This window comes from Fonticula alba (assembly GCF_000388065.1).
Source record: "Fonticula alba strain ATCC 38817 unplaced genomic scaffold supercont2.1, whole genome shotgun sequence".
Lineage (NCBI taxonomy): Eukaryota > Rotosphaerida > Fonticulaceae > Fonticula > Fonticula alba.
Window position 1 is genome coordinate 3,083,551 of NW_009242971.1, and position 16,766 is coordinate 3,100,316.

The following is a 16,766-nucleotide window of genomic DNA, read 5'->3' on the forward strand; positions in this document are numbered from 1 at the left end:
CCCCCCCGCTCGGTCACTTGGTTTCCTCCCTCCACTTGCATTTCTCTGGCTTTCGGTGCTCGGCTTCTGCGCTTTCACCGCCGCCATCATGTCTACCCCTTCGCCGGGCGCCGAGCGCCCGCGCACTCTCTACGACACAGCCTTCGAGGCTGTGTCCATGGTGACCCGGACTCTCTCGATGTTCTTGCCGAGCTTTGTCGTGGACACCTTCATCCCCCCGGCCTCTGCCACGACGGCCGTCTCGTCCACGGATGACCACTTCCACGATGCGTCGGAGGGCAGTTCCATTCCCCGGCGCCCTCGGCGCCAAACCCCCTCCCACTCATTGACATCGCTGCTGCGCACCCGCCTGAGCACGGCCCTCGGTCCGATGCTGAAGGCCGCGCGTCGGTCCAAGGTCATGTCGCGCATCCTCCCCCCGCAAATGCGCCGCATGTACCTGGAGCCTTTCCCCGAATTCGCCACCCTCCCTCGGCCGAGCCGCCACGATTTCGAGCAGGCCGCCGACCCGGATGAGGCCTTTTCCGAGGCCCTGGCCAAGTCGTATCCCTTCATGGCGCGTGATGACCCGAACAGCAACCTCGTGCTGATTGCCCGGCCCAATCGCCTGGAGCAGTGGATCCAGCGTGGCATCACCTTCGATGTGCCGATTGTCAAGGCGGCCTCCTTCTACAAGCTGGTCGAGCGAGTCACCTACCCGAACTATCCGGACCCGGAGCTGGTCGAGGCCTTCCTCCTGACCTACCGGTCGATTGTCACCCCGGCCGAGCTGATGGAGGCCCTCATCTGGCGGTACCATGTGCCGGAGGCCGATCCGGCTTTCAACCCCAAGGACGGCTATGCGGCCGAGGATTCCAATGAGGAGTTGAACCTCGATGAGATTGGCCTCGACATTGACCTGTCCCAGCTGGATGTCTTCCTGGCGTCGGAGCTGGCCGAGGAGGATCTGCGCGTCATCGGTGGCGATGGCGTCCAGGCCTTTGACAGCACGGCGGACTTGGTGTTCAGCTCGCTCGGTGTCCCGGCGGCTGGTAGCCAGGCGCCTGCCCTGCCGCCGCGTGCCATCGCCATCCAGGTGCGCGTGCTGAACCTGATGCGCGCCTGGGTGCGCGGGTACTGGAGTGACTTTGTGGCCGGCGAGGATGCCGGCACGCGTTTGCAGGAGCGCCTGACGGTCTTCCTCCGGGAGAAGGTCATCGCCCTGGATGGCCGGTACACCCGACTGGCGGTGAATCTTCTGAAGCGCATCGATCAGCAGCGCCAGGCCTACGAGCGTTGCACCGTGCCGTTGCTGCTGCAGCAGGAGATGCCCTTCCACGATCGCGATGAATGGGACGATGAGACGCGCCAGCCGCCGGCCGGGGCCACCGAGGCCGAATTGGATCTGTGGGCCCTGAACCCGGTGATGACCATGAATGAGCGTCTCTTCGGTGCTCCGCTGAATGTGACCCCGGCCCAGGTGGCCGTGCAGCTGACCCTGCTGGAGGCCGAGCTCTTCCGGCGCATCGCCCCGCATGAGCTCAAGATCGGAAGAGCGTCGTGATGTGACCCCGGCCCAGGTGGCCGTGCAGCTGACCCTGCTGGAGGCCGAGCTCTTCCGGCGCATCGCCCCGCATGAGCTCCTTGGCCGGGTGTGGAAGCGCGCGGCCCCGACCGCTGGTGACTCTCTCCACCTGGATGCCATGATTGCCCATTTTAACCGCGTCTCCGAGTGGGCCTCTCTCTGTATTCTGGCCCCGACCGACTCGGCCGGGCGCGCGGCCATGATTAAGTTCTTCATCAAGGTGGCTCAGGCGTACCGGCGGCTCAACAACTTCAATGGTGTCATGTGCATTCTCGGCGCCATGGAGAGCGCTCCGGTGTATCGCCTCAAGGCATGGTCGGTGCGTGCTTCTCCCCCTCAGACCGCCTTCTCTTCACCTGCACGATCTGTGCCTGGCCCTTTTCCGCCATCCCGCCCCCCCCCCCCCCCCCCTCCCCACTGTCTTTGCCTGGCTTTTTTGCCCTTGCCCGGATCTCTCCTCCCCATGTGTAAAATGTGACCACGGTCTGACGGCTTATCCCCTCCTCTCCCCGGCCCCCCCCCCTCTCTCGCCTTCGGGCCCCACAGCTCCTGTCGGCCAAGCGCACCAAGGCCGTGGCCGAGATCCGCGATCTCATGACCTACACCAACTCCTTCCGCAACTATCGGAATGCTCTGCGCACGTGCAACCCCCCGTGCATCCCCTACCTGGGCCTCTACCTGACGGACTTGACCTTCATGTGCGATGGCAATCCCGATACCGTGACCCGCAAGTCCCGCAGCGTGTCCTCTTCGCAACGGGGGTTCTCCACCGAGGCGCCGTCCACGCCGGTTCGCGCCGGTGGCCCCGGGTCTCCGGGACCCTCGGCCATGCTGGCCAGCCCGGGTACCGGTGCCTTCGACGCGCCGGCCTCTCCCAGCCCGATGGTTCCTCCTCGGACCCCCCCGCGTTCGGCCACTACCTCCACCGGCATCGGTGCCGGTCGGCCGATGCCTGCCTTGCCCTTCTCCCCTGCCGGGTCGGATGGCAGCCCCAGCGGGCCGATGACCCCGTCGCAGGTTCGCCAGGCGTCGGCCGCCGCCGCCGCCGCCGCCGCTGCCCGGCCCTCGGCCGCCGGCGAGCTGGCCTCCCCGACCCCCTCCCTCGTGGGTGCCAGCACGCCGGCTCGTGGTGCGGCTTCGGCTGCCGGTGAGGAAACCGCGCCGGAGACCCCGGCCGCCGAGGAGTTCATCGAGCATGAGCTGATCAACTTCGAAAAGCGCCGTCTCGTGGCGCGGACCATCAGCGAGATTCGCCAGTACCAGAACTCCTGCCAGTATGTGTCTTCCACGCCGGCGGCCCTGCAGGCGGCGGTTAACAAGCGCCAGTCTCTGGCCTCCTCCGGGGACCAGGTGCCGGATGCCGACCAGCTGGACATGCTTCCCTCGACTTTCCTGCAGCAGGCCCTCATCCGGGTGCTGGAGCGCGCGCATCGTCTTGACGAGGATCGTGTCTTCCGGATTTCGCTTTTGCGTGAGCCGCGGCAAAGCTCCCGCAAGTGATGAGGCCCATTGTTGGCTGCTCCTCCTCTTCCTCCTCTTCCTGTCGCCATCCCACAAGCACCCTCCCTCCCGGCTGTTGACCTCCCCCCCTTGCCAGGAGGGAGGGTGCGTGTCCTTCTTATCTTCTCTCTCTCTCTCTCTCTGTTTCCTCCCAGTGTGCCTGATCCTTTTGCACCTCGGGCGTGCCTGTTCAAATATGACATTATAGAATCTTCTGCAGGCACACGCCGTCCCTCACTTCTCCTCCTTTTTCGAACTTGTCTGCCTGGGGATTGATGTGGGTTTTTTTTTATTTCATTCCTCTCGCCAGCCAGCCGGCTCTTCGCTGAAGAGGGGATCATGTAGCCTGGGAAGGAGGGCTCTTCCCCTCCCCAAGGCATCATGACTCTTCGTCACGACGCTGGAAGAAAAGAATGTAGGCGCTCGGATCCTGAAGTGGCCAGCATGTGTTAGTAAATTGCCAGATGGGGCGGATAGTTGGCTCCCGCGTGAGCTGCTCCTCTTCCAGGTGAATTCCCTCCGCCACGGGAGACATACCACGAGTTCGCTTTCGGAGACCCAGCCGGTCCGGGAGTCATCAAACTTGCGCCATTGTCCGGTGAAGGGATGGCGTGTATGGGCAATGTCTGCGAGAGACAGCATGTCAGGGGGAGGCACATGCGAGGGCAGAGGGGGGAGGGGGGCGAGGGCGGAAAAGGGAACAGGCAGGAGGAGAGACAAGCCCCCCAAACATACAATGGCCGGAGCTGGAGGTGCCGTAGTGGTTCTGGAGGCAGCGAGCCAGGGGGGCAAAATGGTGGCATGAGTCATAATGGTCCCAGGGAGAGAGAGAGAGAGAGGGCTGTTCCTAGGGGAGGAGAAACGGAAAAGCCCATGCCAGAAGGTGAGGAAAAGCGGGTCGCAGCGTACGATCGTGGCATAGAGGTCATAAACCAGGGGGTGCTGGTTCGCCGAGGGGGGAAGATACTTGGAAATGTCCCAGCCACTGGGGGCACCGGCGCAGATATGCACAGAAGTCAAGTGGCCAAGTGCGAAGGAGCCCCAGAGAGAAGGAGAAGAGGCGGTGGGTCAGCAGGGTCAGCAAATACAAGAACAGGGCGTATGAGGAGCCCCAGGTGGCGAAAGGCAAGCAAGGGGGAAGGACAGTGGCAGCACCCGGTGTGTGCACGAACTTGACAGCAAAGGCAACCAGCTGCGACAGCTTCTGGCGCCAGATCGAGTTTCCCGAGGAAAAGCGATTCAACTGGATGCACAGATACTTGGGCAGCTGTGGCTGCTCGATGGAGGGTTGTGTCCCCGGAGCGGAGAACTGATGAACAAGGTCCAGCTTCTTGGATGCACGCCGAGGGCGCTTGCAATTTGGGCAGTTCCTGGCAGGTATGACAGCCGGGGCATGGGGTTAGAAAGTGCCAGGAGTAGTAGGGAGGAAAAAAACCCAAGCATTGGTTGTTTTTTTTTTCTTTGACCAGGCAACGCACCAAAGTTCGGTGTCCGAAAGAACCTCCGGCCGAAGAAACTCATTCAGGCAATCGTCCAGGGAGACAGGCTCCCGGGAACTCCGCGGAGGGGGGATCGGCAACGACAGCGACTGGAAGGGGGTGTATGTGGTGGAGGTCTGGAATGGGGATGGAAATAAAAAAAAAGACACATGCAGGCGAGGGAGTGTGGCGTTGGTCAGTGTCGGGGCCATTTGGGGCAGAGCATGGAGGGGAATTGCGACAGCAGGAGGGGCGGCACAGAGGGGGACCCAGGGGAACATACCATGCCGCATGAATGGCACGACAGTTGCGACTGTTGCAGGCCGTGAAAGTTGGACACGATCGGCGAGTAGTTCCGACGAAGGTGGTTTACCCAAGATTGGGTCAGGGTGGCACTGGGGGCTGTTCCATCCGGGGCCGAAGTGCCACTGGCGGTCAGGCGCGGAAGCCGCAAGTCCTCCGGCCGATTCATGTCCTCATGCAGCACATCAAGCAGGAAGCTCAAAAACTCCTGGGCGTCATGCTGATCGTGCCCCTCGAACAGGTCGCAATGCCGATCGAAGACATCCTTGAAGCTCTGCGGGCAAACGGCCCCGGAGCTGCGGCCAGTCCAGAGCTCGGAAATCAGGACCGCAAATGCACGGGTAACGATGTTGCGCTTGGACCCGAGGATGGTGCTGGGGTTGAGATATTGCTCGAAGGAGCGCTTATCTACCAGCAAGGCCACGCAAGAGGGGGGCGCATGCATGAGGTCAAGAGAGGGAGAGAGAGAGAGAGAGATCGATGAAGGAATTGGAAGCAAGGGGAGCAGGGGAAGGCGGGTCAGCAAGGTGGCGCCGATCAAGGCACGCCGCTGTGACCGGAGTAGGAGGCTCAAGGACGCACCAAAGAAGGGACGCGAGATCTTCAGCGAAGCGGACAGGCACTGGATGACGCTGTTCATGTAGCAGGAGTTGCCGATGTTCCGCAAGCCAACCATGCCCCGGGCCAGATCGATATCCTGGCTGTAGGAGCCGCGAGAGGGCGCATACACCGGGGTGGGCGCATAATTCTTCTGGTCCGCGCGCTTGACCGCATCCATGGAGTTGCTCCGACGCAGACGGCCGGGAGTGATGGGGGGAGCAGTCGCCGAGGAGGAGGCCGAAGCCTGGGCCGCGGTCGAGATGGGCGCCGGGGCCAGGGCCGGAGCCGAGACCGAGGGCGTGGGCTGAGCCCCGGGAGGTGGCCCAGCCGGCCGGCGGACCAACTCCCGAGAATCGGCCACCGGCTGGAGGAAGAGATTCAAATTGGCCTGGGTCCGAGCGCTCGAGTAGTATGGACCCGGGGCCCCGGTGGAGGACCCGGAGACGGAGGCGGCCGCCGGGCGCGATGCGAAGTCTGAGGAGGAAGGGTAGAGGGCCGAGCCCCGGGGACCGGCCGGCCTGCTGGGCGACATGGATTCCGGTTGGTGGAAGAAGCGCACAGGTTCCGGTGCCAGGATGGTGCTGCGGAGGCGCTTCTCACCACCGGCAGCCAAGGCACGAGGGGCGTCCTCACCCCGGGACAGATGCTGCCGATGGGCACTGGCCGTGTGCTGAGTATGCGTCATATCCTCCGGGGGATGGCCGGGCCCGGACCGGCTGGCGGGGGCTCCCTTCTGCAGGACGGAAGTCCGAAAGGTGGGCGGGGGCTCAAGCCCGCCGGGGTTCGAGCCAGCCGAGGCCATGGCCACGGGCGGGGGACCGCCCTGCGTCAAGTGCATGAAGCCACGAGAGCCACCGGTCAGCAACAAAATCGGTCGACCTTGAAGAAGGGTGATGATTTTCTCCGCGGCTGGCGTGAGCTCCCCACTGGCGGTGGCAATGAGGTAGATGAGTTTCTTGGACTCCAGGGAGGCTGGGTCGAGGGCCGCAAATTGCGCCATCAGTCGGCTGATGGCCGGCAGGGAAAAGGAATCTGCCCGGTGGCTAAACAGGTCAGTCAGCGAGTGGACATGGCTGACAACGCCGGATTGCTGCAGCAGAATGGTCCTCGAGCAGTTGCTGTTGGGGATCACCGGGCGGGAGTGCTGATCCAGCCGATCCACCAGCTCGAAGACCACGACCCCCAATTGGGAAGACTTGCTGCTCAGCAAGTTGACAAGCTTTGCTGGGTCGTAGGGTTTCTGGTGGATGGGAGGGACGGAAAGAGGCAGGGAATGGGCATGGGTGGTGAGCATTTCTTCGACTGCTTCCAGGAGGAGGGGGGTCGCGGGACAAGAGGAAGGGAGAGGGGGAGGGAGAGGGAGAGCGAGAGCGAGAGCGAAAGCGAGAGAGAGGGAGAGGGAGAGGGAGAGCGAGAGCGAGAGAGAGAGAGAGAGAGAGAGAGAGAGAGAGAGGGAGGGAGGGAGGGAGAGGGCCGTACAAACAAGAGAGGGCTGCTCACCACCGGTGGGGCCTGGGGGAGGGGGTGTGGTGGCAGGGCCATCACCTGCGGCGCCGCAGGGAGGTGCTCCCGGCCGGGCGCTGGGTTTGAGAAAGGGTCCTCAAGGCTGAAGAGGTCGTTCATCGGAGCAGAGATACAGCCATCACTCGGAGCAAGGAGGTGGATGTGTGTGTGTGTGTGCCCGTGTGCGGAGGGAAAAAGGATGGATACAAAAAGAATGAGGAGAGGGGGCGGGGGAGGAGGGGTGAGCAGCGGCATCGGCGTCGAGGCAAAGGCAAGCGTCTTTTCAGGGACAGCAGATCGCGCTGGGGAGCCCGTGTTTTTCCTCTAGCGCGGCCCGTGTGTGTGTGGGGGGGGGGGGGGGGGCGGCACACGGACTGCGATGAGGGCCCCTGCCGACGGGGCTTTCAGAACTGGTGGGGCGTGTGCCACCGACCGATCTCCCTGCGAGGGGTTTCTTCGCCCCCCCCCCCCCCCCCCCCCCCCCACTGGTCCGATCGGCCAAGAAGGTAGCGGCAGGACACATCACCGTATCCCCAGGACCGGGGGCTGATACCGCGATTTGCCCTGCCCCTTCGGGAATATGGGCGGGGCGGGGGGAGCTACGCCGTGTGTGCGTGTGCGTGTGTGCGTCCGGAGAGGGGCGCCATAGGGCAGACCCAGCAATTGTGCCCGATCTTGGTCGCTGGGACGCCCGAAAGGGTGAGCCCAAGCGACGTGGATTGCATCAGCAGGTCCCAGAGACTCGGCCGGCCCCGCCCCCGCCCGTTCACGGTGCTCGAGAGGGGCCAGGCCACCATTCAACCATTTTCCCCCCGCCCCCCCCCCCCCCCCCCCGGATCCCCGGGCCGCCGACTTTTGCGTTCTCCCCGGCGACGAATTCTATCGGCTCTTTCCTTTCGGGAGGGCACGGGCGAGCAGCCTCGCGACTACCAACGGTCCCCCGGGCCTGCCAGGGCTCCACATCCAACCCAGCGGGGGAGCAAGCATGTTCGACCGGGAAAGTGTATGATCTGCCGCGCCGCCCCCCCCCCCCCCCCCCCCTGCGACCGAGCCACAAAAGCACAAAGGCCAGGACATCCCGCCGATCGCAGGACAAAACAGCTATCCATTGGCACTTCATAGGTCTATTGCATCAGGCCGAGGCCGGTCGCCCTCGCCCCGTGTGCCCCCCCCCCCAGGCGTCAGCGTCTGCCGCCGAAGCCGCCAGAGCTGCTGCTGCCAGTGCCGAAGCCGACAGCACCCTTGGATTGGAGAATGCGCCGCTCGGAGTCGGAATAGCGTCCTGGGGGAGGGGCCGCCCCGCCGCCCCGCGGGAAGCGTGGGAGAGGGGCGCTGGCCGGCTGGGGCGGGCCGCCGGGGCCCGGGTCTGGGTGCAGGGGCGAGGGGGCCGCGCGCGCGGATGCCGTCTGGCGGCTGGTCGGGAGAAGCTGCGAGTTCCACGATCCGAAGTCCGCCGGGTGGGGGCCCGAGGAGTCTGGCCGATTGGCCTGGGCGTGGCCATGAGCCACGGTCGCCGGGGGGAGCGGCGCTCGGAAGGGATCATCGTCGGCTGGGGCGGCCGAGTCCGGGCCAACACGGCGTGAGGGCCGCCGCGGTGTCCCGGGCGCCTGATGGGGTTGCTGATGGGGCTGTGTCGGGTGCGGGTGTTGTTGTTGCTGTTGCAACTGCGTCGGCTGCGGCTGGGTTAGTGTGCCCAGAGGCCCATCTTGTGGAAAAGGCCCGGGTGCAGGTGCTGGCGGGGGATCAGCCACCAGGAGGACATTCCGTGCGAGAACATTCAAGTAGACGCAGGCCGCGCGAACGGCCTTCCTCAGGCGCAGCGTGCCCGGATCATCCGGATCCAGCAGCCCCCCGGGATCGTGGGGAGCAATGGCCGCGGCGCCGGCCGACATCCCAGAAAGCCCGGCCTCCCGGCGGAGCTCCATCTGCCGGGGAGACTCCGTGGCCCCGGCCCGAGCAGGGACCGGCATCAGCAGGCTCGGGCGTTCGATGCGCAGGACCCCCGGTCGCCGGAGGAGCACCGCGCTGCCCGGCTGCAAGTCGGCCTGCTGGGCCCCCTCGGCGAAGCACTGCGGATCGATGATGGCCGTGATGCGCTGGCCATGGTGGTCCAGCAGGGTGGCAATGGCCGACGGTGAGTGATGTGGATCCCGCCGGGAGCCGATATCCGGGGGGCGCGTGCCCAGCACCGAGCCATCCGACCCCACGGACCCGGGCCCCGCGCTGCGGGAGGATCGATTGAATGTTTCCAGCACCGCGATCAGGTAGTCCGGATGCGTGGCCAAGGAAAGGAGCGGAGCCAGCCCGGCGGCCACAGGGCTGCCATCCTCCAGCAGCTGCTCCACCGATGGGAGCCCCAGCCGCCGGGATAGGCCCGGCTCGGTGGTCAGACGCCCGACAAGATCATGCCAAGCTGGGAAGTCCGTGGCCGTGGTGGATGGGCCGCGTGCCAGCCCTGGGAGCACTGAAGATGGGTCTACCGAGAGCGATGCCAGAAGCAGGGCATCCGGATCCTCTTCCTCGCCCTCCTCGCCGTCGGCCAAGAGGGATACGCCTGGCCGGCCGGCCGGCGAGGGAGACCGCGCGCCGGCCAACATGGCGGCGGCTGTCGGGTCACCGCCGATGTTGCTCGGCGACCCGGCCGCCCGTTGGCCAAGGGTCAGGCGCGAAGAGCGCAGCGTGCTCGAATGTGGCATGGTCACCATCAGCTCCGAGCCATTACGCACCGAGACCATCATCTGGTCCAGGTGCGGAAGGCTGATCAGCTGGATCATCTGCGCATTGGACAGGGACTTCAGCAGGCCCGCCGGCCCCGGGACACGGAGGGGGGAATCCCGCGACCGGGTCGGGCCCGAACCTGGGGTCGGGGCCAAGGACCCAGTAGGACGTGCAGACGAGCCCACAGGCCCGGGAGTGACACGGCCACCGGTCGCCGCGGCCGCGGCCGCTGCCTCAAGCAGCGGGCTCACGCGTGCCGATGGTGCTGCCGATGGTGCTGCCGATGGTGCTGCCGATGGTGCTGCCGATGGTGCTGCCGAACTGCCCGGTCCCGGTGTCACTGGGCCCTCCTGAAAGGTGACTGACGGAGAGGAGGCCCTGAGGGGATTCGATTGAGGACCTGCCTGCAAGGGAGGAGAGGGCACTACCCCGGGCCCGGGCTCCAAACGAGCAGTCTTGCGCGGCGGTTGGGCTTCAACTGGCGGCTCCGCCCTGGGATGAGGCTCCACCCTGGAGGAGTGTGTCGGGCTGGGAGCAAGTGCCGAGAGAGACTCGTCGCTTGTGGGGAGATCGTGCGACGAGCGATGCGCAAAGTCCATGGGCGGACTTGGGCTGGGCTCTGGGTCTGGACTGCGGGAGAATGGTGGGTCTGGACTCGGGGAGGGTTCCGACTCCGGGTTCGGAGCGAGATCCAGCCCCGAAGCGGGGGAAAGGTCCCCAGCCGAGTGCCTGGTGGCTTCCATTGCCGTCCATGAGGACGGACCAGGGGCAGAGCCTGACGCGGGATGCGATTGACCAGCCATCCAGCGATCACCGGTGGCGAGGCCACCCCGAGGGGCAGCCGGGCGAAAGAGATCGAGTAACCCGGCGGCCGTCGGATCGCGTGCCGCCTGGGATGAGGTGGCACCCTGGCTTTGACCAATTGCCCGAGGCAAGGCACTTCCGGCGCTGCTTGATCCGGCCGAAGCGAAGAAGCTCTCGAGTGCCGAGCCGCCCGCCGGTCGAGTGGTGGCCGGCGGTTGCGCTTGGGACGTCATGAGAGCCGAGCCGAGCGGCGTCCCCAGCTGCGACTGCCCGAGGGCCAGGCGGGCCGCCGGAGCATCGACCTCCGGCAGCGCGTTCAGCGAGCTCAAGTCCCCCTCAAGAAGTTCATCGATATCAAAGTCCGAGTAGTCAAAGGACTGGATGGAGGGTAAGTTGGAAAAAGGTGCATCCAAGAAGGGGGATCGGGGCCGGGGGGGGGGGGGGGGGGCAAAGAAACTCACCAAGAGAGAGAGGGCGGGAGGACGACATGCTCCGGAGGCGCACCATTCGGAGAGCCTCACGAAGGGGAGGACAGATTTGAGAAAAAGGAAGGCGGCGCGCCTCGGGCGGGAGAAGGCCGTTCCCAGTGTCCAGTCGAAAGAAAATGCAAGGAGCCGGGAGGGAGAAGAGAGGAGCGGCGACGGACGAGCGGGAACGGCTGGGACAGCGAAAGGAAGAGTTGGAGGAGGAGGAGGAAGAGGAGTGTGCATGGCGCGCGCGATCTGGCCATGCACCTGGCCATGTCCGGCCAAATAGTCACAGGAACACGGCCCCCCTCCCCCCCCCCCCAGCCCCAGCCCCTGGGATGAAGACGCATCGCTGCCCGGATGGCATCAAGGAAGTGGCGCTACGCCTCCGGCCAATACCAACGTACAGACCACAATCGTCTCGTCCGCATTCCCTGCCCATGCCCATGCCTGTGGTGCCGCCCAGCTGTTTCCGGGCTTCGACCCGTGGCATTTGGTGCTCTGTACTGGCATCTGTTTATTGGTCATATTTCTACCTGCCTCTCTCTTTCGGAGGTGGGCGAGGGTTTTCGTCGGATTTTTTCCCCTTTCGTCTCACTCGTGTCTCCATGCGTGCAGCCTTGACCGCCGGACCTCGTGGCGACTCGCGTGGGTGTTGTTGTTTTTTTCTCGCTCCCGCCCTCTCGTCGTGCTGAAAGGCCGGCGAAGGCAAGAGGGAGAGGGGGAAAGAGAGAGAGAGAGAGAGAGAGACAAAAACAGTCACATGGGTCAGCCGGTGCGGCTGCCACCCGCCACCGGCGGGGACACGCTCGACGGGATGCTCGGCCGGACGATGGTCAAACTTCCGGAGGGACCAGGATGGTGAAGGTGATGTTCGGCGGCCGGCGGGTGGTGGCCGCCGCCATGCCCACCGTGGGGGTGGTACAGGCCCCCGGTGGCAGCCGGTGCCGGGCCGAGCACCGGCGATTCGTCATCGAGGCTGCCCATGTCACCGACACCCAGGCCAAAGAGGGCGTCGCACAGGGCGCGGAAGAAGTTCTGCACCGCTCGGCGGACGGCCAGCACATCACACCCCTGGAGGATGGTCAGCAGCCGTGCCAGTCGGGGAATGTAGACCGCGATGCTGCCCGGCTCGATGGGAGTCGTAAGGGTCGCGGACATCGGCGTGGCCCCGGACCGCAGGGGGATTTGGCCCCAGTGAAGCTGAATCAATTCTTGGATGATGGCAGCCACGAGCGGGGCACGCTGCAGAATTTCCACATCGCGCGGGGAGGCAACAGTCGGGCCGCCGGTCGTGGCCCCGGGGGCCCCGCTCGGGGCTCCGGACGGAAGTTGAAGAATAGCAGAGAAGTATTGCTGAGAGAGCACATGCCGAACACGAAGTAGAGTGGGTGATGGAGCAAGAAGGAAGAGAAGAGGGCGGGGGGAGATGGAGGTCGGACATGGTAAGAGAATGGAGAAGGCCAGGCTCGGGTGGATGCTCGCATGTCACACCGCAAGCAAAGGGAAGCAAAGCGCAAAGGAGGAGGTGGATGAAGGGGGAGAGAGAGAGAGAGAGAGAGAGAGAGAGAGAGAGAGCGCATCACACGCACCAATTGCGAAATACAGAGATCCATCAGTGGCGGGACAAGGTCAACCGGGTTGGCACCGAGGGTGGGCGAGAGGATGGCCTCCCCGCCGGGGGCAGCGTGCACCGCCCCGGCGCCCTGGTCCCCATCGATGCCGGTGCCACGGAGCTGCAGCCACCGGAAGTACAGCTGCACATAGGCCTCCAGTGCCACGGACTCCTGCTGGCTCAAGCTCGGGGTCTTGGCCATGTAGCCGGCCTGGACAAAGGCCAGACGCCGTGGCGAGTCCACATTGAAAGCACGAGCATTCTCATGGGATGACCGCAGAAGCTGCAGCCAACCGAAGAAGTCCGCCCGGGGGGCCGTGCAGGTGACCGCACTCAGAGCACTGCTGGGATTGGAAATGTCCAGGAGGCTGCGGGCCAGGTACAGCTGCACCGTGGCCTTGACAAAGCAATACAGAATGTCCAGGGCACCGGGGGCATTCGACCGGACGGTCGGTGCCCGGGAGAGCTCACGCTCGGTGGACGTGGCGGCAAAGGCCCGCGCCAGGGTCAAGGTCACCAAACGCCATGCCCGGGCATCAAACTGATCATGGCACAGGGACATCAGCGAGAAGAGCCCAGTCACGCCGCCGGCCTTGGCCACCGAGGTGCTTCGATGGGCAATGAACTGCAGGATCAGCTCGAGCACCGCGCCGAGGATGCTGTTGGAGGGCAGCTTGGCAACCAGCGGAATGCCCGACGACTCGTCCACCAGCATGTGCGGATGCTCGGAGGGCAAGAGCGCCGCCGGCAGCGGCGGCACCTCGGTGGCCGACAGCTCCTCCTGCTCCTCATCGTCATCCTCCTCGCCATCCGAATGGTAGGTGGGCCTGCTGAGGGGGATCGTGGGGAAGGGCTCATGCGCAAAGGATCCATAGTAAACCGGCACCAAATCCACCAGATGCTGCAGGGCAAACACCCACAGCATGCGACACTTGTCCTGATGCCGTGCATGCCAGGCCCCGATGGCCGAGTCGGAGTCGGGGCCGGCCACGCCACCAGGCGCCAGCGGATCCACCCCGCCCCCGGGGGCCAGGGCGCTTTGCTCGCAAAGATCGTCAAAGAGCGGCTGGATGGCCGACCGGAAGACGGTCCGCGCATAGGCCGCCGACTCCAGAACCCCGGTCCCGGCCGCGCCATGCAGCAGGTTGAAGAGAGACTCGATGGCCTTCTGCCGGATGGTCATCGACCCGCAATCGTTGGCCACCCGTGACAGGCACCGGACCACGGCGAACCACCGGACAAAGAAATCTTCGCAATCTTCCGGGCCGCCGCTCGACCCGGGGCCCGGGGGGGCATTCACCAGCAGCAGGCTGCCACTGCTGCCAGTGCTGCTGGCCGCCGGCGAGTGAGCACCACCGACCGCCGTCGGGGTGACACCTGCCGCCGCCGCCGTGGCCGCCGCCGTGGCCGACAGCCAGTCCAGGTGTGCGGTGATTTGCATGTTTCCACAGTTCTGGATCAGCTGCACCGCCCCTTGGGCCACCGCCTCAAAGGGATCCGGCGTGATGCCAATCGGGCCCGAGGTCGCGCCGCCGGGCTGATCCGGAGCCGACGCCACAGCCGGCGGCAAGTCCCCCCCGAAAACCCCGCTCAGGAAGGCAAACTCCGCCAGACAATCGATGAAGTCGGCGAAGTGGTTGGCGCTGGTGGGCCTGCCATGCAGTGAGCCCTGGCTCGGGGAATCGACCCCGCTCACCGACGAGTCGCCATTGTCGGTCGAGGGGGGCCCCCCCGCCATCGGGGCTGGCGCTGGGCCCGACCCGCCGAAAAGCGAGCGCTCAGAGGCCAGAGCATGGAAAATGGTCTGCGCCAGCTGGAAGCCCGCGGCCACCAGCTCCCGGCGCGTGCGAGTGGTCAGCTCCAGCTGGACCTCCGCATGGCCGGAGTCATCGGCATTGCTGGCGCCAATGCCGAGCTCCGGCCTCCGGGCAGCCTCGACCACACGCATGAGCACCACGAAGATGGACTTCCAGCCGGACATGATGCGCCCGGCCCGGGCCTCGACCATGTGGTTGAGCGCCCGCAGGACGAGATCCTGGGCCAGGGGCAGATCCCCACCGGCGGGCCGAAGATTGGCCCCGGCCCCGGCCCCGGCCCCGGCCCCGGGGGTGGCCGATCCACCGGAGGCCGATCCACGGCGTGAGCCATTCGACAGGAGCGGACGCAGGGGCGCATGGATGACAATATACTCGAAGGGCCGGAGGAATTCGCTTTGCGTGTGGAACTGGCCCATCTCCTGGCGCTCGAGGAACTTCATGGCCAGCTGTGGAAGGTCCGAGAGAGGAGGGGATGCGAAGTTGGAGGTGAGCGGAGGGGAATGGGAGGCAGTCACGAGACAAGACCGAGCAGCGCCGACGAAAAGCCCATCGGAGCAAGAGGGAAGGAAACAGGCAAATGAGCGGAAAGCCAATAGCAACAGCCCGACAGGCAAAGCAACACCGGGCGTCGAGCATCGAGCACCGCGCCATCCTGGGCCGACGCACCTGTCGGAGGGAGTCAATGGCAAACGAGGCGACCACCGGATTCCGATGGCAGCCCACATGGTTGAAGTAGGGCTGGAGGACTTGCTGCAGGATGGGCGTCCACTCGAGGCGAATGCGGTTGAGGTTGTAGTGGGCCAGCTCGACCACCTTCTGCAGCGAGAACAGGCGCGGCGACCGGCCTGGCAGGCCCTCCACGGCCGAGCTATCCGGCGCCGTGGTGTGCTGGTGCGTCGGGGACTCGGCCTTGGACTCGGCGAAGAGTTGCGAGTAGTCCGGCAGGGTTTGGCTCAGGTCGAAGCAGCCGCCATTCACCTCGGCAATGGACACGGCACACAGCCCCCGGAAGAAGTCCACAATCGCCTTGCCCGGGAGCAGGCCCGACCGCTCGAAGAGGCGATCTACCAGCACCGTCAGCGACTGGGCCGCGTCGAAGGAGGGGTGACCACCAGCCCCGGAGGCCTCGGCGCCGGCCTCGATCCCGGCACTGGGATTCTGCTGGACCGGCACTCGACCGGCCGAAGTTCGACTGTCCGTCCCAAAGAGCCCGAGGTATTCCTGCGCGTGGGCGTAGCTCCGAGTCAGTCACATGCCCAGACAGGACGGGCCGGCCCCGGGGGTGTGTATGGAGTTCAAGGGGGCAGGGAAAGGCCCGGGCAAAAAGACGCGACAGGCGGCCATACCAAGCGCGACACGGCTTCGAGGATGAACTTCCAGGAGTTGCCGAGAGATTGGCTGTTCTGGGGGGCAATGCGCTCAAGCAGGCACTGGACCACCACCAAGTCCGACGTGGGCAAAAGCATGGACCCACTGCCGAAGGAGCTACGCGAGTCCCGCCCGGAAGACCCGCCGCCGAGCGCGGTGCCGGATGCGGGATTGGCCGGCAGGGCGGCCGCCGGGCTGGCCAACACGCCGCCAGACACACCGAGTGAGTTGATCAGGTTCGTGGCACTCAGTGAGCGGATGTGCAGCGCCAGCGACCGAAGCAACGAGTCTCGTGCTTCGACCAGCCCGAAGGAGCAGGCAATGCGCACGGCGCTCCTGCGTGCAGCGGCCCGAGAAACACGCGTCAGTGGCGTCAAATGCACCGGCAAAGATGACGTTTCAAGGGGCAGAGCAGCGGCACGGGGGGGGGATGATCGGGCGGAAAATCACACGCACTCGTAGCCCACCATGCACAGCTCGGCGGTATTCACGTCATTCGGATCACACTCGGCCACTGCCTGGCCGAAAGGCAGCAGGAAGTTCGACCGCCAGAAGGCCTTGAACATCGGCAAAATGTGCTCGCGATGCGTGGCCCGGTGGTAAATCCCATCATGCGATTCAAATCCATCGCCATCGGCGCCATTGTCGCCGCCACTGGTGGCGTGGTGCAGCATGCGCCACAGCTGTGCACTCAGTGTCGAGTGCCCGCCACGGTCGCCCCGCTCCTCCTCCAGGACAATTTCATTGTGCAGAATTTCATCATAGATGGACTCCAACAGACTGGAAGGCAAGTCGAAGCCCTTGTTGATTCCGCGATTGTTCTTGATGAAGGACTCCTTGGACATCTTGCGCTTAATTTGATCGCTGTGTACGAGGCATTGGTGAGGCAGGCCGGAGGATGTGCCCCGGTGGGGGGCGAAAGAAAGCAAACACAAACGAGCAAACAGGCGGGGATGCTTCAGAAGACCCCGATGGGGGGGGGGGGGGGGAAAAAAGCGGAAGGGAGGACTGGCTTTTGGCTGCCGTCGA

The 16,766-nt window shown here is 65.2% G+C and overlaps 4 protein-coding genes across 4 annotated transcripts in view; 1 reads left to right on the forward strand and 3 right to left on the reverse strand.

Annotated features, from left to right (window-relative positions):
* Positions 1-4: 4 nt before the first annotated feature.
* H696_00655 (hypothetical protein) lies at positions 5-3,064 on the forward strand (the record flags this gene model as incomplete). Its single annotated transcript, XM_009494537.1, has 3 exons — positions 5-1,459; positions 1,560-1,883; positions 2,111-3,064. Exons 1-3 carry the CDS (start codon positions 89-91, stop codon positions 3,062-3,064), a joined length of 2,649 nt encoding a protein of 882 aa, XP_009492812.1. The 5' UTR covers positions 5-88.
* A 379-nt stretch (positions 3,065-3,443) lies between these two features.
* Positions 3,444-6,739, reverse strand: H696_00656 (hypothetical protein; the record flags this gene model as incomplete). Its single annotated transcript, XM_009494538.1, has 8 exons — positions 3,444-3,494; positions 3,602-3,690; positions 3,800-3,830; positions 3,974-4,049; positions 4,237-4,434; positions 4,543-4,679; positions 4,826-5,253; positions 5,428-6,739. 8 exons carry the CDS (start codon positions 6,737-6,739, stop codon positions 3,444-3,446), a joined length of 2,322 nt encoding a protein of 773 aa, XP_009492813.1.
* Positions 6,740-8,129: 1,390 nt separating this feature from the next.
* On the reverse strand, positions 8,130-11,168 carry H696_00657 (hypothetical protein; the record flags this gene model as incomplete). Its single annotated transcript, XM_009494539.1, has 2 exons — positions 10,975-11,168; positions 8,130-10,847 (listed from the first exon to the last, which is right to left on the reverse strand). Exons 1-2 carry the CDS (start codon positions 10,975-10,977, stop codon positions 8,130-8,132), a joined length of 2,721 nt encoding a protein of 906 aa, XP_009492814.1. The 5' UTR covers positions 10,978-11,168.
* A 521-nt stretch (positions 11,169-11,689) lies between these two features.
* H696_00658 (hypothetical protein) overlaps positions 11,690-16,766 on the reverse strand; it is a 9,102-nt gene continuing 4,025 nt past the window's right edge. The window contains exons 6-10 of the mRNA XM_009494540.1: positions 16,194-16,601; positions 15,716-16,073; positions 15,036-15,590; positions 12,530-14,815; positions 11,690-12,293 (exon numbers count right to left, since the gene is read on the reverse strand). Coding sequence (XP_009492815.1) covers positions 11,706-12,293; positions 12,530-14,815; positions 15,036-15,590; positions 15,716-16,073; positions 16,194-16,601 — 4,195 coding nt within the window. The 3' untranslated portion in view covers positions 11,690-11,705. The remainder of the gene's footprint in view (positions 12,294-12,529; positions 14,816-15,035; positions 15,591-15,715; positions 16,074-16,193; positions 16,602-16,766) is intronic.